A 23,799-nucleotide genomic window follows, 5' to 3' on the forward strand; every position below is an offset into this window, starting at 1 on the left:
TCATGACCTGAGCCGAAGGCAGTTGCTTAACCAACTGAGCCACCCAGGCGCCCCTGTCAGCTGTACTTTAAAAAAGATTTTATTCCCCCTCCACCTCCAAAACCACACACACACAAAAAAACCCACAAAAAACTAAACTCATAGGCAAAGAGAGCAGAATAAAGCATGTGCTTTAATCTTAGATAAGATAAAAATTTATTCTGTAATTTGGTTAGCTGACAGTTTTTTATTTATTTAGGACTGTGGATTGTTAAAAAATGGAGCAGTCAGGTCTGAATACTAGGAATTCTAGAGTGGGGGGATAAGGAAGGTGGTTTGTTGTATTACTGAATGACTTCATTTCCTAAATAAAATAACTTATTTTTTTTAGCCATTTAGACCCTTGGAATTGGAATGTTTTTACCATCTTCGAGTGAGTTATACTTTTCATACAAAATGTAGGAAGCTCTTCATTACTTATAGGCCGGCTTATGTTTCAACCAGGCTTTCTAGTGAAAGGTGTTTAATCTGATTTTCATAGTTCATCAGCTCCTCATTTGTTAATTCAGGCCTTTCAATAGCCCTCTTTTACAGATAAGGAAACTGGATTTGGGGTAAAGAGAGTAAGTCTGAGATCAGTGTCGAAAACCACCTATCTAGCAGTTGGTGACACTGGACTTTTCACTCACATACCTAAGACTATGGAGTTTATGTTCTTATTTACTACCCACATGGTACATATTATGGAGAATTTTTCCTAATATATGTTGAAGCTTGGCAGAAACATGCACCAAGAACATAAGGCACTGCTTCGAATTCAAGCTCACTTCCTAGATTTTTGGGTAGGCACCACTCTGTTGTCTGCCCAGACATTTGACTTCTTTACTATGTCCCCAATGATTAAGCTCTAGATATTAAATACACAAACTAGAATGCCATTGGTTTACAGTGGGGGAAAATGTCTTTCATACAGACCAGTTCTCATACTGATAATTAGGTATGTGTGAAATCTAATTATTATCTGAAGGCCATTTGGTGAGCATGGAATTTTTAAGGAAAATCGGAGAATCTTCATAGCTAGTGTCTTCAAATTAGGTTTTCAGCTCCTCTTTAGGAATAAGTCTGCTACATGATCCTGATATTTGGGTCTATGAGTCTTTTTTTTCTTAGATGGTGTAGCAGAGATTCCTAAATGCCTTTCCTTTACTTTTTATCCACTTAGGCTACCATGTTTTGTGTTAATACACTTTTTCTTCAGACAGATTATGTCTTAACAGTTATTGTGTAATGAGCCATCCTAAAACTTAGTGGTTCAAAATAATCATCCATTTTATTTGCTCAGTATTCTGCGGATTGCCACTGTGGTTTCTCCTGGCCTGTGTGCTCACTCACTTAGCTATAGTCAGCTAGAGGCTAGGCTGAGGCTGGTTAGAGTAAGAGCTAGCCCTCAGTCATATGGCAGGGACCTCAGCTGGGATGGCTTTTCTTTCTTTCATGTGTATGTGTTACCTTTTTTTTTCTAGCTTTATTGAAGTACAATATAACAATAGATTTGTAAGATATTTAAAGTGTACAATGTGAGGGGCGCCTGGGTAGCTCAGTCGTTAAGCGTCTGCCTTCGGCTCGAGTCATGATCCCAGGGTCCTGGGATCGAGCCCCGCATTGGGCTCCCTGCTCCGCGGGAAGCCTGCTTCTCCCTCTTCCACTCCCCCTGCTTGTGTTTCCTCTCTCACTGTCTCTCACTCTGTCAAATAAATAAATAAATAAAATCTTTAAAAAAATAAAGTGTACCATGTGGTATATTAATACTGAGATGGCTTTTCTTAATCATGTGGTTTTTCATCCTCGGAAGACTAACATGGGCTGCTTTAGGTGCTGGTCTCAGGGTCCCAAGAGGGTGAAAGCAGAAGTCTCTCAATGTCATTTCTGTATTATGTTGGTCAAAGCCAATCTCAAGGCTAGCCAGATTAAAGAGGTGGTAAGATAAACTATCTCTTGTGAGAAACAAGTATCAATCATGTTGCTAAGGAGCCTCCATACCTTCAGCTCTCTTTGGAGAAGGTCTACCACTGAGCAGCTGGTAAGATTTTATGCTTGGGTCATCCTGATTGGATTTTGGGAGTTAATTGGTAATCTCTCTGCAGTTAATCCCTCTTGGCTACCCTTCCTCGCAATGCCAAACTTTTTCTTCAAAGATGCTCAAGTCTTTCATGAGTTCCTCTGACATTGTTCCTCTCTCACACTGGTTATTCTATATATTTTTCTAGGATCTCTTTGCAAATATGGTACCTGAACAGTTAGAATTGATGCTGTTTATTGAGTGTACATATGCTAGGCATACAATATTATTATCTTATTTAATTTTCATATTAACTATTCATGGAAGATATCCCCATTTTATAGAGGGGAACCAGGTTCAATGAGGTTGTGTAATTTACCCAAAGACACATTCTACAAGTGGTAAACTGAGATTCAGACACTTTCCTCTCCTTCACATTCATATGTGTACTTTCTGTGTTTAGATACACATAAAAATAAATGTGGGCTGCCGATGAAGAGTATGTTTGTTCATTACTCTTGACAATATGCTTTGGAGAGTCTGGAGATACTGAGATAATTTGTCCCTCTAGTGAGGAATGAATGTATAACACAGTGGCATAAACCATGTGTGCTATGGAGCCTGTGTAATGGGACCATAGATAATGGAGCTGATAACTGCTGGGGAGTTGAGGATGCACTGGAATAAGGAGAGAACATCTGAGTTGGGTCCTGAAAGATGGAGCTATCAAGACACAGAATGGAGGGACACCTGGGTGGCTCAGTCGTTAAGCATCTGCCTCAGCTCAGGTCATGGTCCTGGGGTCCTGGGATTGAGCCCCGCATCGGGCTCCCTGCTCAGCAAGGAGCCTGCTTCTCCCTCTCCCACTCCCCCTACTTGTGTTCCCTCTCTCGTTTTGTCTCTCTCTGTCAAATAAATAAAAATCTTTAAAAAAAAAGATACAGAATGGAGAAAAAGGGCATTCTAACCAGAGAATGCTCTAAAGAATACTTTTTAAGCTCAGGAAACTATAGAAAGGCATAGAAGTATGAATTTGCAGTTTCCCTTAAAATTTGCCTTTTTTACATTCATTGTTAAGCTAGGATTTTTGTTAAACTACTATAATGTTTTACTTTTGTTGATTTCCATTTAGGGTTTTTTAGTCTCTAGATTTAAAAAATCTTTATTGCTATCCCCCACCTTAGTGTCATCTGCAGATTTTAGGAGCCTGCCTTATATGTCATTATCTAAGTCTGAGGCAGCACTAAGTAAAGTGCAAAGTAATACGTCTTTAATGGTTTTTAAAATTAAACAATATATTTTTAATTAATGTAACTTTCCTTCTGATCATTTATGAATAAATGTAATAAATAATTTTCATCTAGCTGATTTTTCTCTAAATAACATAAGGCATGTTAAGTCAGCCATGCCCAAGATCTCCTACTAATTTCCTGCTCTACAGAGTTTAGTGATTCATCACTTAGATACAACACCCAGTGCTCAGCACAAGTGCCCTCCTTTTTTTTTTTTTTTAAAGATTTTATTTATTTGACAGACACAGTGAGAAAAGGAACACACGCGGGGGGGTGGGAGAGGGAGAAGCAGGCTTCCCACAGAGCAGGGAGCCCGATGTGGGGCTCCATCCCAGGACCCTGGAATCATGACCTGAGCTGAAGGCAGACACTTAATGACTGAGCCACCCAGGCACCCCCACAAGTGCCCTCCTTAATACCCATCACCCATATAACCCAGCCTCCTGCCCGCCTCTCTTCCAGCAACCTCTCAGTTTGTTCTCTATAGTTAAGAGTTTTATGGTTTGCTTGTCTCTTTTTTCCCCCATGTTCATTTGTTTTGTTTCTTAAATTCCACATATGAGTGGAATCATGGTATTTGTCTTTCTCTGACTTATTTTGCTTAGCATACTATAGTTCCATCCACGTTGTTGCAAATGGCAAGGTTTCATTCCTTTTGATGGCTGAGTAATATTCCAGTGTGTGTGTGTGTGTGCAGACACGCGTGCATTTGTGTGTGCATATGTGTGTATACCACATCTTCTTTATCCATTCATCAGTTGATGGACATTTGGGTTCTTTCCATGATTTGGCTATTATTGATAAGGCTGCTATAAACATGAGTCATGTATCCCTTCAAATCAATATTTTTGTATCCCTTGGGTAAATACCTAGTAGTGCAATTGCTGGGTCATGGGGTAGTTTTTGAGGAACCTCCATACTGTTCCCCAGAGTGGCTGCACCAGTTTGCATTCCCACCAACAGTGCAAGAAGGTTCCCCTTTCTCCACATGCTTGCCAACATCTGTTGTTTCCTGTGTTGTTAATTTTAGCCATTCTGTATGTCATGTCATTCTTAATCTTATTCTACTAGATTTTTAGTTTTCCAAATAACCCTGTAAGTTAACAGTATGTTGCCCTTTGATCCTTAGTTTGTTCCCCAGAGTGTTGGTTGACTTTATGTTAATTAAAGGTGTGTTCTTGCTGGCAGTCGAGCTGGTAACTCAGAAGCAATTTTTTTCTTAAGAAATAATGATAAAGAGCAGAAGTCATCAAACTTTTCTTAAAGGGCCAAATAAAATCACATTTTAGACTTTGTAGGCAGTGGTGTCTACTGTACATACTGAACTCTATAGAACGTAGTGAGAAAGCAATAATAGACAATACCTAAAGGTATGGGTGTGGTTGTGTTCCAATAAAACTACAAAAACAGGGGGAAGGCTAGATTTGGCCTCCAGGCCAGTAGTATACTCATCTCTGGTAAAGAAGATAGTTGAAGGAATATAGTAGTAAATCGGACACATAATCTATATTAGCCTAAACATATTCATATAAAACAGTATTTTGTTTTTTAAGAATTCTGTTCACAGTAGTAAAATGTGCTTCTTGTAAAATTTTCATGATCTTATTTTCTTATAGAAATTGAGGAGGCACTGTTACCTAACCCCTAGAGTTCACTATTAACAAAATCCTACATATTTGAATGTGTATGGCAAATGGATGAAGAGCAGAATTACAGAAGTGTGAGAAAGTGAAGGTATAAAATGTTAGAGATGGTGCCATGCTGGTAGGAGGTAATGAATCAGGAGAAGTACATTCCTTGGGCCTTTTTGCTTGCTTGTTTTTTTGGTTTTTTTTTTTTTTTTTTTTTTTGCTTGGTTGCTTTAAAATAGCCGTGGTAGTATGTCCTTGTCTCCCTCCTCCTGAGGGTAGATCTTTGTACATAGCAAGGCTATAATGTAACAACTTTGCAGAGTAGATAGACACAAGGGAAACAAACAGTACAAACACATTGCAAGAGGAGGTGGAAACCTAGGTGTAGAAGAGCCATGTACAACAATGGTTACTGACTATCCTGTTTTTCTGCCTTGTAACACATGTTTAATGGAGGTTTGTGGCACTTGTGCGTTGCTCTTTGGTATTTTGAACAATGTGAACACATCTAAATACTGTTTATTGCAGCTTAGTATAAAGTCTGTCTCCCTGACATGGCATGAAATACCCTAGGCTATCAAATACCAAATCACTATGGTTAGAGCCATGCTGTCCAACACCGGAGCCATTACTTGGCCCCCGGGGGTTATTAAGAACTCTAAATGTGACTAATCAAAATTAAGATGGGCAATAAGGGTAAAATACATACTGGAATTTGAATACTTAGTACCCCCCCAAATTTAAAATGTTTATGTATTAAAGAATTTAAAATTGATCACATATTGAAATAAAGCATTTGGGGATATACTGGGTTAAATTTAAATAAAATATGTAAAAGTAATTAATTAATATGTAAAATTAGTGTTTCTCTTTAAAATTTTTTTTTTTAAAGATTTTATTTCTTTATTTGAGAGAGAAAGAGAGAGAGAGCATGAGAGGGGGGTGGGTCAGAGGGAGAAGCAGACTCCCTGCCGAGCAGGGAGCCCAATGCGGGACTCGATCCTGGGACTCCAGGATCATGACCTGAGCCGAAGGCAGTTGCTTAACCAACTGAGCCACCCAGGCGCCCTCTTCGAAATTTTTTTAATGCGACTACTAGAAAATTTAAAATTGTATGTGTGGCTAGCATTTTATTTCTGTTAGCACTGGTTTAGAGACTAGTTAAGGTAAATTTGAAATATATTTTTCTTAAACAGTATTAAATATAGTTTAAACTATTAGAAATATACCTCACATACATCATGTGCTGATTCTATATTGGCTTGTTAACCTAAGTCTTACAGATATGTTTGTTCCAATAATAAAAAGTCTTAAAACTTTTACAAAGCTTTCTAGTGAACTGCAGTTTTAGGCAGTAGAACTTAAGACCTCTTTCAAGATCCATCCATTCTTTCATTTTATTCTGCACCATTGATAACCACTTACTGGGTATCTCTGTTGTCGATCTCTTAGCTAATAAATTGTCTATTTGACATAGATTTTCTTGTTTATGAGAACCGTATTACATTCATCTTTTTTCTCTCTGGTATTTCTTTCTACAACCCTACTTTTCCTTTATTACCTAACTCTTAGCACCACTTCCTCCAAAAAACTGTTCTAGTATCTCGTGATCATTTTTGCCTGTCTCTCCTCCTTTCCTTCCTCTCAACTCCCAAAGGATATCTACCTATCTTTTAATCACTTTGTAATTTTAATTTTAATGATATACATCCATTATCTCCTCTACTAAAAGGTACTACTCAAAGGATCTTTGTACTGAATTAGGCTTATGTAACTTGGCATGTGCATCTACCTCTGTAGATCTCATTTATGTTAGGATATGATTAATTTCTCTTTATTTTCATAGATTTCATTTTTGTTGTTGTTGTTCGTTCTACAGACAAATATACAAATGAAACTATGTTAAAGTACACCAAAGTATAGAGGAAGGAAAGACATTTACCCCATATCTTTACCACTTAGTGGCAACCATTATTACCCTTTTTGTGTACATCTAACATTTTCTAAAATTTGTTGATTGTAAAAATAATACAAGTACATGCTCATTATACAAATTCAAGCAATATAGACATATTCAGAATAACAAATTTTCCTCTTCCTTCCTTCGCAGTCCTTCCCTTTCTCCATAGGGAACATCTGTATATAGTATTTGTATAAGTACACATTTTTGTTATTCTAATTAATGAACATGGGTTTGTGTTATTCAGTGATTTGAGTTTTTTCTACTTAATGTACCTTAGAAATCTTTCCATATTATGGATCTCTTGCATTTTAGAAGTGACTGGATAGAATTTTTGAAAAGAAATAAATGCTCATATTAAGAAATTCCAACAGTGAAGAAAAGCACTCAGTAGAATGGTCCCCCAGGCCCATCCCTGCTCTGTAGCTATTGCCTTGATTTTTGTATAACATTCTAGAAATCTTTTATGCTTCTTAGGCTATCTTTCTTTTCCTGCCTTTCTCTTTCTTTCAAGTGGGACCATATTATATATATTGTTTTGGTAAGGTTTTACTTTCAAAAATACAGGAGGGAATCAAACTGGGAGGTTGTTTTGTTTTTTTTTTTCCTGTGAGCATGTTATTTAAGAACTCTCCTCATACTGTTTAATGACTATGATTTTTCATTATATGAAGTACTGTAATTTACCTAACCTTTGTCATCATTAGATGCTTAGATTTGCCAGTTTTTCACTATTATGTTAGAGCTTTTTAAAGTTCATACTTAAAGGGCGCCTGGGTGGCTCAGTAGTTCGGCATCTGCCTTCGGCTCAGGTCATGATCCCAGGGTCCTGCGATCGAGCCCCACGTCGGGCTCCCTGCTCAGCAGGGAGCCTGCTTCTCCTTCTCCCACTCCCCCTGCTTGTGTTCCCTCTCTCGCTGTGTCTCTCTGTGTCAAAAAAATAAATAAAATCTTAAATAAATAAAGTTCATACTTAAGTGCTTAAATTGTCCCTAGTGTTTTGGCTGCTTTGGAACAAAAAGTTTGAAGATTAGAAGAAAAAAGAAAGGTTGAGTTTATTTTCAGTTTCACTCCCAATTTCAAAAGTGATGGAAATTAAAGTCCAATTTTAGCTGAACGTACCTTAAAATTGCAAAATATAAATGTCTAGTTTAAATATACTTTTTCTTAGGTTTGTATTAGTGTGTAAGTTGACCAGTTAGTAAATCCTTCCTTGTTCTATGATTCTATGCAAAATTTTGCAATGAGGACACAATCCTTTATCAGCTTTTAATGTAAAATTTGTGAAATGATAGGTAATGAATGGATTTTTGTTTTTGTTTTTTAATCAGTGACTTTTTTGAACGAACCATTCTGTGCAACAGTCTTGTGTGGAGTTGTGCTGTGACGGGTAGACCTGGACTGACCTATCAGGAAGCACTTGAGTCAGAAAAAAAAGCAAGACAGAATCTTCAGAGTTTTCCAGAACCACTAATTATTCCAGTTTTATACTTGACCAACCTTACCCATCGTTCACGCTTACATGAAATTTGCGATGATATTTTTGCATATGTCAAGGATCGCTATTTTGTTGAAGAAACCGTGGAAGTCATTAGGAACAATGGTGCAAGGTAAAGTACTTTTTAATTTTTTCTTTCGTTACGCATACATTCACGTTACTTAAAATTCAAAGTACACAAAAAGGTAAACTGAGGAAAGCTTCCCTTCCTCTCTCCTCCCACTACTCTCTTACCCTCCCCAAAGATAGCCCTAATGTTAGTATATTTTCCCAAAGCTTATGTCTGACATACAGACCACCAAAAAAATGTATATGGATAGGTATTTGTACACATATGTGCACGTGCACACACACAGTCTCCCATCCCTTTTAATGCCAAAGGTAACATACTTGATACCTTTTTCATTTGAAATATCTTGAAGATCAGTCCATTGCTTTATGAACCACCTTTCTTCTCTTTTTTGTTTATTGTATAGTAAGTTCCATTGTATGGAAATTGCATCTTTATTTCCAAGTTAAAAAAAAAACCTTAAAAGATACCAATTTTGTCCTCATTATGTTACCTGATAGTTTAAATATGCATGTATTTCTTGCTGGGTTTTAGTAGTTCCTCTGATAATATGAGGACTGAGTTTTATATTCTCCACTGAGTTCTCTCTTACCCAGCTCTTCAAGAAAAAAATGAATTTTTCATATGCAAAAATTTTAAATGACATTATCTATGGCATTAAGTTAAAAATTATTACAGCTTTCCTGAAGTCTTAAGTATTTGTGATGGGCTAGTCACTGATATTTATCATCATAATCTTTATTTGCTCTAAAACTTTTTATAGCCTCTTGGAATTATATGTAGTATCCTGTGTCTCATTTCTTTCACTTACTGTATTGTTTTCAAAGTTTATCCACATTGTAGCGTGTATCAGTATTTTATTTTTATTGATAAATTCTACTTTATGGATCTATCACATTCTGTGACAGACGTTTAGATTGTTCCCACTTTTTGGCTATTATAAATAATTCTGTTACAGGCATGCATGTACAAGTTTTTGTGTGAACATATGTTTTCAGTTCTCTTGGGTATATACCTAGAGGTAGAATTGCTAAGTCATATACACTATATGTAGCGTTTGAAGAACCTCCAAACTTCCAGAGCAACTGCATCATTTTACATTCCCACTAGCAATGTATGAGAGTTGCAGTTTCTCCACATCCTCACCAAGACATATCTATGGACAATTTGTTGTTGTCCATCTTTTTTATTTTGCCATCCTAGTGGGTGTGGAATGGTATCTTTTGGTAATTTTCATTTACATTTCCCTAATGACTCTGTCAAGCATCCTTTCATGTGCTTCCTGATCATTTATATATCTTCTTTGGAGAAATGTTTGTCCTGGTCTTTTGCCCATTTTTAAATTGGGTTATTTATCTTTTTTATTACTGAGTTGTAAGAGTTCTTTGTGTTTTTGGATACAATCCCTTATATGATTTGCAAATATTTGCTTCCATTTATGAGTTGTCTTTTCACTTTCTGGATGGTACCATTACCAGTACCATCTCCCTTTGCTTTTAATTTTTGTTCCTACTTATTAATAGCATATACCTTTTGTTTCGATCTCTGGTAGTACCTACCAATGGTCCTAAAGACTGCTTCATCCACCAGAATTAGATTTACTGGAAAGAGCTTGCTAAATTACAGAGAAATGGAATAGAGGCCATTCTTAAGTTGAATTAGTCAGTATAGGTACTCTGGATCTTCTCACCTCAGTATTCTTTTCTTACTGTCTCATTTACCTTTAGGTTTTCCTCCCCTCTTCCTTGTTGCATTTTACAAATATAGATTAGGTGCTTCCCTCCTTGCCAAGACTTTTTGTTTTGAAATAAGCAGTCAGCTGACAGATTCTTCTAGAAGATCCTTTGTCACTGGTATGGCAGAATAGCAAAGACAACACCAGACTACTTGACTGAGGCAACAGTTGAGCTCTTTATCCTCCCAATCCTGATTACCACCCAGCTTGCCTGCCTTGTATAGATATTTGTTCTCTGCTACTTCCTTAGAGCTTACAGGAGAAGTGAGAGAATCAGTGGTCTTATGTAAAGAACACTGAACTAGGATATTATATTATATCATATCATATCATATCATATCATATCAGCAGATACGACCTCATTGTTTCCATTTACAGATGAGGAAATAGAGGTCCAAAGAAGTCAAATGATTTTTTTGGTAATGTTTGTCATATATTACTGATCTCCTGCTTTTGACTTGCACTGTTCTAGACACTGGAGATATAGCAGTGAACAAAACAAAGTCACGGAGCTCCCATTCCAGTCTTAACATGTAGTAAGTGGTAGGATTTAAATTCAAGTAGAGTTGACTTACAAAATCATTTCTTTCACTGTATCATTGTCTCCTTAGTTTCGGATTCTGCCATTTATTTGCTCTGAGCAAGTAATTTAAACTCTTTAAGCTTTAGTCTTTTTTCATCTGTTAAATGGACCCCTGCCTTATAGGTTTACCATATAGGATGAAATGATACAATGAATGTGAATTTTTTTAAGCTGTATTATACAATATTGCCATTTGATACAGGTGCCTTGTTAGTATTTGAATGTGTATAGTGGGGCCATGCAATTTGACAGGATTTTTTTTGTTTTTTTGAGAGTTATCAGTAGTAATGTGGGACTACAGTAACTGCTTGGACCACTGTAACTGGGAATCCAGTTTCTCTATTGTAGATCTGAAAGGAAACCCCATAGTTAACAATTTCACTGTCTAAGAAAGACATAGTTGTTTGTTTTTGAAGATAGTCATCCCACTTTTGTACGTGGTCTTCCAAAAAATGCTACACAAGCTGTTTTAAGGCATCTAAGTTTCAGTTAACTTTATCTTCTTTTTAACAGCCTTATTATCATTGTTCAGTGAAGGGTTGGGAATATGGTGACCTAGAACTCAGTGCTTACATGATAAATTTGTCTTCGCCACTCCCTGCCCACCCCACTCCCCCCACCCCCAGGCCTGGGATTGGAGAATTTAATCAGGAAAAAGAAGGTGGGAATCACACAACAAATAACACATTTGGGATTGTTGAGTCCTCTCTCAGTTGAAGGATAGGGCTAGAGTTTGAGAGAATCTGAAAAACTGAATCAGAATATAATTGTGTATTTGGTAATTTTTTAAAATTGGGCTTTGGGCAACTTGTTTTCAGACATTTTACGGGCACAGTCAAGATATTCTTGGAGTTCATAGGAGATTTGAAGCAACAGATATGAAGAGGTACCTCTAAAAAAGTAGGTATACTGACAGCAAGAAGTGGCACCTGATAGGAAAGAAGGAGATGGAATAAACATTAACTACTGGTTAATGGTTAAATATCCTGGCCTGGCTTAGTATATGATTTGGTAGCATTAGAAGACATTGCAGAATTGAAAGTATACTAGCATTTATTGAACCTTTCCTGTATGCTAGGTACTGTGCTAGATGCTTTCATTTTAATTCTCATGATACTGATAGGTGACCCAGAATTTTCCAAAAGTTGTATGCTCCTTGGTATTTACTCGAAGAAATTGAAAATTTAATGTCCACACAAAGACCTGCAGATGAGTGTGTATAGCAGCTTTATTAATAATTTCCAAAATTTGGAAGCAACCATAATGTCCTTCACTAGGTGAATGGATAAATAAGCTGGTACATCCAGGCAATGGAATATTATTCAGTTCTAAAAAGAAATGAGCTGTCAGGCCATGAAAAGACATGAGGAACCTTAACTGAATATTACTGTGTGATAGAGGCCAATCTGAAAAGGCACATAGGTATGGTTCCAACTGTAAAAGGCAAAACTATGGAGACAGTAAAAAGATCAGTGGTTGCTAGTAGTTGAGGTAGAGTTGGGGAGATGTGAATAGGTGGAGCACAGAAGGTGTTTAAGGCAGTGAAAATACTCTATACTATAATGATGGATACATGTCATTATACATTTGTCCAAACCCATAGTGAAACACACCAAGAGTGAACTGTCATGTAAGCCATGGCCTTCGAGTAATGATGATGTGTCAGTGTAGCAAATGTACCTCTGGTGGGGGGGTATTGATGAGAGGCTATGAATGTGGGGCGGCAAGAGGTATATGGGAAGTCTCTAGATCTTCCTCTCAATTTTGCTATGCACCTCAAAACTGCTCTAAAACACTAAAGTCTTTACATTAACAATAAAAGTTATGTGCTCTGCTTATTAAGACTGAAGTTTATCATTTTTTTAAGTCTGTTTTTTTCCTATAAAGATTCATGTATATCACAGAAAATTATGAAGGGTGAAGTCCTAGAGTGCATTTCCCAAATGCTCCTTTCAGAGATAATCATTGTCAAAAAATTAGTACATAGTTCTTTTTTCTATACTACACTAAATTTTTTTTTTCCAAAGATTTTATTTATTTATTTGACAGAGAGAGACACAGCGAGAGAGGGAACACAGGCAGGGGGAGTGGGAGAGGGAGAAGCAGGCTTCCCGCCGAGCGGGGAGCCCGATGCGGGGCTCGATCCCAGGACCCTGGGATCATGACTCGAGCCGAAGGCAGACGCTTAACGACTGAGCCACCCAGGCACCCCCTACACTAAATTTTAAAGAAAAGAAATAGCAAGCAGCTTTTTCACCTAGTAGTGGTTTGGATATCTTCTTATATCAAAAGACATAGATGTGCATTTTTAATTGGTTTTGCGTAACCTGATTAAAATATTGGTTCCTAAAAAGCTTACTTGCTTTTTCTGAGGCTGGAGAAAGTTATTCCTTTTGCTAGCCTTATATGAATTTTCCCTTTGAAAATTAAAAAAACTGCATTTTTTTCTAAATAATCTCTGACCTGAGTGCCTGGGTGGCTCAGTTAGTTAAGCATCTGCCTTCGGCTCAGGTCAAGATCTCAGGGTCCTGGAATGAGCTCCAGGTCTGGCTCCCTGCTCAGCGGGGAGTCTGCTTCCCCCCCTTCTGCCCCTCCCCCCAATGTGTTCAGTCTCTTTCTCTCTCTTTCTCTCAAATAAATAAATAATCGTTTAAAAAAAAATAATCTCTGACCCTTGACTGACAGACCTTTTCCCCAATGTAGTTTAAACCAGTGAAATAGCAGAATTGGATTTGCACCAAAGAATTTCAGTTATGGCCACATTTTCCCAAATATTATCCCTATACTACTTAGAGATCTTTAAAATTTACAAAGTGTTACCTAATTAAGAAGCGTAAGATATTACAGTTCAATATTGTTTTTAGAATTGTCATGTAAAATAAAGATTATAGAATTCTTTTTAATCTTAGAAACTGGTATTGGTTTTGGCATTAAATAGTGACCAACCAACTAGAGATTTTAACTATTCAACTGTTAAAGTATATTCCCTGTAGCTTTCTATGTTTCATTGGTGGAGTGCTTTAAGCACTTTAGTCTAATGAAGTAAGAAAAAGTTAGCATTAAAACCTATACTATAGAAAGTAGGCACTTAGTATTTATTAGAAGTGGAAATAAGAAAATGAACTTTTAAATCTTTGGGTTCTTTTTTTGTATTGCTGGCCTAAATGGTATTAGTGAATCATAATTAAACTGCATTAATATTGAAGACAAAGAGAAATACTAAATATATTGAGAAGATAGGATGAACATAAAAGATATAACTGAGGACCAAATCTAGTGGTTTTGATTTAAACATACATGCTTGAATGTTAGTGACATGATCCAGGTGGGATTAATCAAAGAGAAGTTTTTGGGAAAGGGTTGACTAGAAATTTGAAGGCAGAGAGAGAAAAATATAAATTAGTAAAAAAGGATTAAAGGAGAAAGACTTCTTATTTAGGTGTAAAGATAGTATAGAACTTTTAGCAATGTGTATTAGTCAAATTTGTATTATAACTCTTTTTTTAAGATTTATTTATTTGAGAGAGCGAGCATACGCACACAAGGGAGGGGAGAGGGAAAGGAAAAGCAAATCTCAAGCAGACTCCCCACTGAGTGGGGAGCTGGACTCTGGGCTCAATCCCAGGATTCAAGATCACAACCAGAGCCAAAATCAAGAATTGGACACCTAACTGACTGAGCCACCCAGGCACTCCATGTTTTATAACTCTTTTTCAGAAAGAAGGCTTTCTGTCACTCAGCTTACACTACTGATCTTTTTTGTTTGTTTGTTTAAGTAGGCTCCACACCCAACATGGGGCTCGAACTCACAACCCTGAGATCGAGTCGCATGCTCTACTGACTGAGCCAGCCAGGTGCCCCAGTACAGGGTCAAAATTTCTGGTTCTCAGCCAAAGAGAGTCCTTAGCAACATCCCCAAATTGTTTCCAGTGACCCTAGGTATGTTGATATAATTTTTAATACCAAAAAAAAAAAAAAAAAAGGAGACTGTTTGGGACAACTATGCTTTCTTTGGAATTCTAAGTTAAAGTGGAAACCACCTTCTTTAGATATATATTGTGTTTGTTGTATGTACCAAAGACCCAGACTTACAACCTGATTCCTAGATTGTCATTGCAAGTTCAACAGTGAAAATTTAGAATCCTTATTTACTTGCATAATAATGTATTAGGAGGCCATCCTGGGAAACATTTTTATACTCTAAAAATCCCTAAGCAGTCACAAAAATAAATGAAAATGATTTTTTAAAGATTTTATTTATCTGTCAGAGAGAGAGAGCACAAGCAGGGGAAGCAGGAGAAGGAGAGGGAGAAGCAGGCTCCCCGCTGAGCAGGGAGCCCGATGCAAGGCTCAATCCCAGGACTCTGGGATCATGCCCTGAGCCAAAGGCTGATGCTTAACCGGCTGAGCCACCTAGGCGCTTCTGAAAATGAATTTTTTTTCTAAACAAGTTTATTTTCAATCACCTATAAAGCTTATGTTGTATTTCTGTATGGACTCAACAAAATAGTTCAGCTTAACAAAATAGTAAAGTTTAATCATACAAACTTAACTCATTTTCTTCAGTATTCTAAGGGTCTTCAAGTTGCATTAGCCATTAGGAGCATCTGCCTAATGCCTTTCAAAAGTCTTTGAATGTTAAATGTTGCAGGTGAGGGTAGTTAGTCTCTGTGGCAACTTCTTTATTGATCCTTTGCACTAACACCAAGTACAGTCAGCTGAATCTCCACCAGACTTACAGTCATTACCATGGGGGTAAGAAAAAATGATAAAAATGGGGAGTTGGCTAATAAATTGCAGTTCACCTCTTTCCTAACATAAAAGGGAATCAAATGTTTGTTTGCTTCAACTTGTATCTCAATGCACTGGTTAGTAGCAGGATGGTGAAGTAGAACAATAGTTCTGAAGTTAGTTCCTTGTGGCGGGAGAATATTAGAGGCTAATATCACACAAGAGGGGAGACTATGTTTATCTACTTCTGTCCTGAGATTGCTGTTAGAAATAAAAGGGAAGTTCATTTCTACATGGTTATTACACAGGTTCAGGTCTGAGAAATTTGAGCCTCTTCTGAATAAAATCTGTGTCCTACATCTTTTCCTACCTACTTCGTGCTCTTTTTCATGTGGCCAATATAAGATCAGTTTTCAATGAACAACTTACCTCATAGATACTTTGAATTTTTCTGAGAACAAGATAAAATTGTAGTTTGTTAATTTTCCATGCTGTCTTAGAGGCCAATAGTATGGTATGTAAGTGGAATTCATTTGACCTATGGTTCTGAATTACTATTTTAAAAATGGGGTTATCTATCTTAGACAAAGTCAGAGACCATCCAAAGATAAAAGTTAAAGGAGAAATAAGTGAAATGACATAAGTTAAAAAAATTTTCGATGAAAGGAAAAGGAGTGGTAAAAATACAAATAGAGGGGCACCTGGATGGCTCAGTCAGTTAAGTGTCCGACTCCTGATCTCAGGGTCATGAGTTCAAGTTCCACGTTGGGCTCTACACTGGGTATGGAGCCTACTTAAAAAAAGTACAAATAGAATCTACTCATCACTAAAGGCCAGGCAAAATCCTTTGTTTCAATTAAAAACATATGCCAAGAGAATAATTCTGATTAAGTGTTAAATAATTATTGGAATTATTATAATATAATAATTATATAATATAATAAATAATTGGAATTAAATAATTCCAATTTAAGTGTTCTATAATACGAAATGTTGGTGGAGTACCTGGGTGGCTCAGTCGGTTGGGTATCGGACTCTGATTTTGGCTCAGGTCATGATCTCAGGGTTGTGAGATTGAGCCCCAAGTCAGCTTGAGATTCTTTCCCTCTGCCCCTCCCTGCCTCGAGCTCACACTCACTCTTTCTCTCAAATAAATAAAATCTTTTAAAAAATAAATACTATATGTTGAAACGAAAGGTCACTTGCTGCTAAAACTGTAGTGACATTTTATTGTATTTATGTTTACTTGTCTCTGATCTTCATATGTTGGTCTTGCCTTCTCATAAGGCTATCATGTCTTCTTACATGTTGGTGTCACTGCCAGGCTAACATAAAGCTGAGCACAGAAACACTTTAAATGCCTGTGAATATGAATATACTAGTTGGAATTTTAAAGTATTTTGGTGAAGCTTTGATAAATTTGATTTATACTTCAGCCTAACTAACTCTTGTGGCTTTAAGATGATAATTTTGAATACTAAAGAGCTTAAATAGCATGCCGACAATATCCAGGTATTTGACACTTATTAGAAATATGTAGGATTTAACCCGTGTGTCTCATACCTAGGATTTTATTTCCAAAGATTTTCATTTGAACTATATATCTTTTAATAATAAATTTAACCTTTAATAAGAATATAATGATTTTTTTTAAGTAGGCTCCACACGAGCAGGGCTTGAACTCAACGCAGGGCTTAAACTCAAGACCGAGCTGAGATCAAGAGTCTGTCTGACTCTTAACCCACTGAGACGCCCCCCAAGCACCCCAAGAATCTGATGGTTCTTATTATCTTAATGATATTTAGGTTTACAATAGGTCAGATGCCAATTGGAAAAATAAGACCTGATTCTCTGGTCCATAAAGAGTCTCAGAACAGTTCAAAATGAAACATTCTTTGAACTACTCTATCAGTATGTCTAAAAAGTGAGCAGTTAACAAAGCAACATTTTCTGATCTCTTCTTCCCACTGATGAGTAATCAACACAATTCAGTCTTCTTGTTTGAAATAGCAGACTTGTTGAGTGGTCTACTTTCCTCCACTTAAATTAAGTATCACATAACCACCTTAATTTGAGGGGTTTTTTTTAAACTCTGAACTTCAAATTAAGCATATATACTCTGTTTCTACCTATAAAGTTGAAGTAAGTATCCAAGCATAGCATTTTAAAATAAATGTTCTTGACACCTGTATTACAAAATAAAGGTTAATGAGGCAGCACAGGGGAACAGGTATAAAGTATGCCATATTCCATTTTTAGAGACCCAAACAGAGACAGTCCCTTATGTCAAGTAAGTCTCCCCAAGTTTCTAGTCTTCTTTCCTTCTGCTGTTGACTGTTTGTCTTCTACTCCAAGTGCCTACTCTGCATATGTTTCAGTTGTAGAATGTTTTATAATTTTGCTTTAATGAATTTGTATTTTGAGATATAAATTGAACTATGACTGTTAAAACAAATTACTTTTAAAACAAAACCAACTTTTGGGGGGAAGAGGTATATACCACATATTCTTATAAAAGGCTATTTCCTTGTTTCGTTTGTCACTGTTACAGCTTTATGGCTAACTTCTGCTGTGTCCTCATTCTGTGCTGACTGCTGTTCCACAGACTTGCTTTCACTCTTAAAAGTGTTTAAGTCATGGGGCGCCTGGGTGGCTCAGTCGTTAAGCGTCTGCCTTCGGCTCAGGTCATGATCCCAGGGTCCTGGGATCGAGCCCCGCATTGGGCTCCCTGCTCCGCGGGAAGCCTGCTTCTCCCTCTCCCACTCCCCCTGCTTGTGTTCCTTCTCTCGCTGTGTCTCTCGCTGTCAAATAAATAAATAAATAAATAAATCTTTAAAAAAAAAAAAAAGTGTTTAAGTCATAAGCACTTTAGGAGCCTCTTGACTGCCTGGGCTTAAAGCTCTGAAATACCCTTGGGTCAATACAGTGTTTCTGTTTCCCCCCCACCCCGCCACCCCAACTCCAGTAATAGAGTGGAAGATTAGAAAATATATGGGCTTCAGAGTCAACACTAAAGTTTTGGCTGTATCATTACTGATTGTATGATCATGAGCAAATGATTTCACTTTTCTGACCCTAAATTTTCATCTTCTGGAAAATGTATGACTTGTGGAGTTGGTATGAAGACAGAAACATGTTTAAATCATGTACTTACCTAGCATACAGGAACTCTAATTATAATAAGAATCCTCTTTTGATTGTCAGACTCCGCTCTGTCCTCAAATAATGGAGCATAACTTTAATTTAGGAAGTTTCTGTATCCTAAAAGACCCACTAGCTAGGTGTGGATTTGTGATTCTTTAACCTTTTTTACATTCCAATCTTCTTTGGACTCACTAGAACCAAGAAACTGTAGCAAATGGATTTGAAAGACATGGACTAAGCCTAATTAGAAATCTATTAGAAGGTATTGACTTGACATCTTGAATAGTTAACTGAAGTTTAGCTTAGCAGCAGCGAGAGGCCTGGCCTTGATTAGATTAGCAAGAAATGCTAAACCTGTGGTTTGTGCAAAGTTAATAACATTGCTAATAACTAGTATAATTTATATATTAAACATTTCCTACATTCTCAGCTATGTCTCAATACTGTACTGGTTTGCTTCTCCCTTATTCTGTCAGCGAATTGTATTTCTGTTATTTTTCTGTTGTTTTTAAATAAATTAGTTGTTGAATTATTGTAGTTCTGTGGGCTCTACTGGGGATCATAGACTGTTCCCTTCAGTAGACTGTCAAACCATTTTAGGCACCACGCTGATCATACCTGAGCCTGGAGCAGACCCATTTCTTTGTTTTTCCTTCGTGACTACCACCATCACAACTTAGGCCTATTCACCTGGGCTCTGCCAGTGAAAACCATTTCTTTGAAGAACCTTTTCATAAGTTCACTGAAGAGCTTCCTTCATCACCACAGGGAACTCGGTGCAAATCATCCCTGGATGATACCCAGGCCCTTCAAAAGTAGGTCCATTTGAGGTGAAGGGGGTTAAGGGATACAAACTTCCAGTTATAAAAAAGTCACAGAAATGAAAAGTGCAGCATAGAAAATATTTTAGTTAGTAATGTTGTAATAGCATTGAATGGTGACAGATGGTGACTACACTTACCATGGTGAGCCCTGCATAATGTATAGAATCATTTCATCACTATGTTATACACCTGAAACAAATATAACATTACATGTCAACTATACCTCAATAATACATTTTTTAAAGTGGGTCCATTTAATTGATTCCTTGCATATTTTTGTGCAATTCATGTCACTCAATTACAGAACCTTTTTATTATTAGGCTACATAATTGCCTAACATTTTTGATAGGATTTCCTGTAGTTGTTCTCTTTAGAAACACTGGTTTATTTCTGCCAACCAATGGTGAAAGTCAGCCTGCAGTTCTTTTTTTTTTTTTTTAAAGATTTTATTTATTTATTTGAGAGAGAGAGAATGAGAGTGGGGAGGGTCAGAGGGAGAAGCAGACTCCCTGCCGAGCAGGGAGCCCGATGCGGGAATCGATCCCAGGACTCCAGGATCATCACCTGAGCTGAAGGCAGTCGCTTAACCAACTGAGCCACCCAGGCGCCCAGCCTGCAGTTCTTTTTACACCATTTGCATTTGCTACCAATTTAGGCTTGATAATTGAGCCTTCTTAAGCTTTATTGTTAGAACAAAAAAAAATTATTAAAAAAAAGTGGTAAAATCAACATAAGATTTGCCATTGTGATCATTTTTAGATGTATAATTTGGTGTCATTAAGTACATTCACAATGTTATGTAACCATCACTACTATTTCTAGAACTTTTTCATCATTCCAAACAGAAACTCTGTACTCATTAAGCAATAACTCCCCATTTCTCCCTCCCTCCAGACCCTGGTAACCTTTATTCTACTTTCTGTCTCTGTGAATTTTCCTATTCTAGATACTTCATATAAGTGGATTCATACAATATTTGTTATTTTTTGTTTGGCTTATTTCACTGAGCATAATGTTTTCAAGGTTCATCCATGTTGTAGCTTGTATCAGAATTTCATCCCTTTTTGTGGCTGCTCAGTATTCCACATTTTGTTTCTCCATTTACCTATTGGTAGACATTTGAGTTTTTTCCACCTTTTGGTTATTGTGAATAAAGCCCTTATGAACATTGGTATAGAAGTATCTGCTGAGTTCCTGTTTTCAATTCTTTTGGGTTTATACTTAGAATTGTTGGGTCATATGATAATTCTGTGTTTAATTTTTTTTAGGAACCACCATATTGTTTTCACAGCAACTACACCATTTTTTTTTTTTAAAGATTTTATTTATTTATTTGAGAGAGAGAGAGAGCATGAGAGGGGGGAGGGTCAGAGGGAGAAGCAGACTCCCTGCCGAGCAGGGAGCCTGATGCGGGACTCGATCCCAGGACTCCAGGATCATGACCTGAGCCGAAGGCAGTCGCTTAACCAACTGAGCCACCCAGGCGCCCGCAACTACACCATTTTATATATTCCCACCAGCAATGCACAAGGGTTCCATTTTCTCCATATCCTCACTAACACTCATTATTTTTCATTTTTTGTTCTTTTAATAATAGCCATCTTGGTATAAAGTGGTATCTCATTGCAGTTTTGATTAATCATGTGCTTATTGCCATTTGTATCTTTTTTGGAGAAGTGTCTATTTAGGTCCTTTGCCTGTTTTTGAATTGGGTTGTTTGTTTTTTGTTGAGTTATAAGAGTTCTTTATATGTTCTGCCATGTCTTTGTCTGGTTTGTGTATCAGGCTAATGTTGGTGTTATAAAATGAGTTAAGTGTTATATCCTCTTCAATTTTTTGGAAGATTTTGAGAATTGGTATTAATTCTTAGAATGTTTGGTAGAATTTGCCAGTGAAGCTATCTGGTCCTGGGCTTTTCTTGTTGGAAAGTTTTTGATTACTCATTCAGTCTCCGTGCTACTTATAGATCTATTCAAATTTTCTATTTCTTCTTGGGTCAGTTTTGGTAATTTGTGTGTTTCTAAGAATGTGTTCATTTTATCTAAGCTATCCAGTTTGTCAGCATACAGTTGTCCATAATCTTTTCTTATAATCTTTTTTAGTTCCGGTAAAATCACTAGTAATGTCCCCACTTTTACTTCTCGTTTTAGTAATTTGAGTCCTCTCCCTTTGTTCTCAATTCTTTAAGAGCAAGTTGTCACATATGATACTTTTATTTATTTATTTTTTTTTAAAGATTTTATTTATTTTTTAGAGAGCGAGCGAGAGAGAAACAGCATGAGAGGGGAGAGGGTCAGAGGGAGAAGCAGGCTCCCCGCTGAGCCGGGAGCCCGACGTGGGACTCGATCCCAGGACCCTGGGATCATGACCTGAGCCGAAGGCAGACGCCTAACCATCTGAGCCACCCAGGCGCCCACATATGATACTTTTAATTGAACCTATATAACACTCAGAATGAGGGAAAATGAGCCAAGAAAGATGATGATTTGAGGGCTGGATTCACCTACATAGTCTACATTTTGTTGGTTCTTAAATCTTGGGGTGCTGTAAAACCAATTGCTTTCTTCAATTTGGGTATAGTGCAAATATTTCCTAGCAGGAAATCCATGGTCCTGGTTTTTTCTGTGCCTAACAGCACTATTAGGTATTTTAGAGTATACTAAAGATGTACTTCTAATGGAGAGTTAATAAGCACATGATAAAATGTACACTAATGAAAATATGTGCTATTATTTTATAAAAATTCACCAGCTTCCCAAAATGAGTCCGCTCTGAATATACTGTTTGTCTTTCTGGAATTGTATGATTCCCTTTATTTTGGCTGTAAGTGACAGAAATTAATTTTGAAAAAACAGGCAAAAGGGTCAGTTATCAGTTTATTGAATCAAAGGAAAGATTAAATAGCTAAACCTAAGATGAGCAAAGCACAGCTAAGTCTGAGGAAGAACAAGAATAAGAGAATTGATTGCCTGTATGTAATACCTTTGTCATCTCTCCTCTCTTCTCTCTCGTTGGCTTCATCTTCTCACTGCAGTTACATGCTTCTCATGGCAGGAAACATGGCTGCCAACAGGACTGATTTTTGCTTTCTAGATTTCAAATTTTAAAATCTTGGAAGAGGATTGGGGCGCATGGGTGGCTTAGTTGGTTAAGTGTCCAACTCTTGATTTTGGTTCAGGTCATGATCTCATGGGTTGTGAGATCAAGCTCCATGTCAGACTTCATGCTCAGTGGGGAGTCTGCTTGAGATTCTCTCTCTCCTGTCCCTCTGAGCACCGCCCCCCCGCACACATGTGCTCTCGCTCACTCTTCCTCTCTCTGAAAGTAAATAAATCTTTAAAAAAGTAAAATAAAATCTTGGAAAAGATGTATTGGCTCAGCAAAAAGGTGCCCACCCAATATCAACTAACTCTGGCCAGGACCCTGTGGGAACATGACAGCTCTACTAGCAGCCATGTGGAGGGAGGTGAGGTATGGGAAGAATGAAGTTCCTAGGAGAATGGGGATGGTGACTAGATAGGCAATTTTATGAATGCCCACAATATATCAAAACGTGTTTATGGTACGTAGGATGACCAAATGAATGATAAATAGCTAATTGTCTAATCTTGAACCACTTTTTCTCAGAGAAAAGGGATTTACCCCATTGGTAATTGTAGGTGTATATATACGTAAGATATTCTTAGTTAATAAAACCTCCCCCTGGATTGCCTAAGAGTTGTTTTCTCTTCCCCTCTTCTCTTCTCTGCCCCCAAGATCCTGGCAACCGATTATCTACTTTCTGTCTATGGATTTGCCTATTCTGAATATTCCCTATGAATGGAATCGTATACTATGTGGCCTTTTATTTCTGGTTTATTTCATTTAGCATAATGTGTTCAAAGTTCATCTATACTTCATTTTAATTTTTGTGTTGAATAATATTCCATTGTAGATATACTACATTTTAATTATTGCAAATTGGCATAGTAAAAATGGGATAGAGAAATATTTCAATTGTGGTGAATATGTCTGAAGTTGCAGCCCATAAAATCCAGATAGAGTGGGCAGAGGTTAAGGAACTCAAACTAGAGGCAATAAAGAAATGGGCAGCCTTTCTGCCCGTGGACGCCGCCGAGTAAGCATCGTTAAAGTCTCCCCTCCCACCGCCGTCATGTCTAAGTCAGAGTCTCCCAAAGAGCCTGAACAGCTGCGGAAGCTCTTCATCGGAGGTTTGAGCTTTGAAACAACCGATGAGAGTTTGAGGAGCCATTTTGAGCAATGGGGAACGCTTACGGACTGTGTGGTAATGA

The 23,799-nt window shown here is 37.3% G+C and overlaps 2 protein-coding genes across 4 annotated transcripts in view; one reads left to right on the forward strand and one right to left on the reverse strand.

Annotated features, from left to right (window-relative positions):
* SRP54 (signal recognition particle 54) overlaps window positions 1-23,799 on the reverse strand; it is a 248,683-nt gene that overhangs the window by 140,246 nt on the left and 84,638 nt on the right. The gene's annotated exons all lie outside the window — the stretch shown is intronic.
* Window positions 1-23,799, forward strand: part of BAZ1A (bromodomain adjacent to zinc finger domain 1A) — a 90,813-nt gene that overhangs the window by 5,192 nt on the left and 61,822 nt on the right. For 2 of the 3 annotated variants that reach the window (XM_006732227.3, XM_081830622.1), the window contains one exon: window positions 8,253-8,531. The exons of the other annotated variant lie outside the window; for it this stretch is intronic. In XM_006732227.3, the coding sequence (XP_006732290.2) occupies window positions 8,253-8,531 (279 nt within the window). The remainder of the gene's footprint in view (window positions 1-8,252; window positions 8,532-23,799) is intronic. 3 annotated transcript variants of the gene reach the window in all.

This window comes from Leptonychotes weddellii, chromosome 9 (genome assembly GCF_054177405.1).
Source record: "Leptonychotes weddellii isolate Sample4059 chromosome 9, ASM5417740v2, whole genome shotgun sequence".
NCBI lineage: Eukaryota > Metazoa > Chordata > Mammalia > Carnivora > Phocidae > Leptonychotes > Leptonychotes weddellii.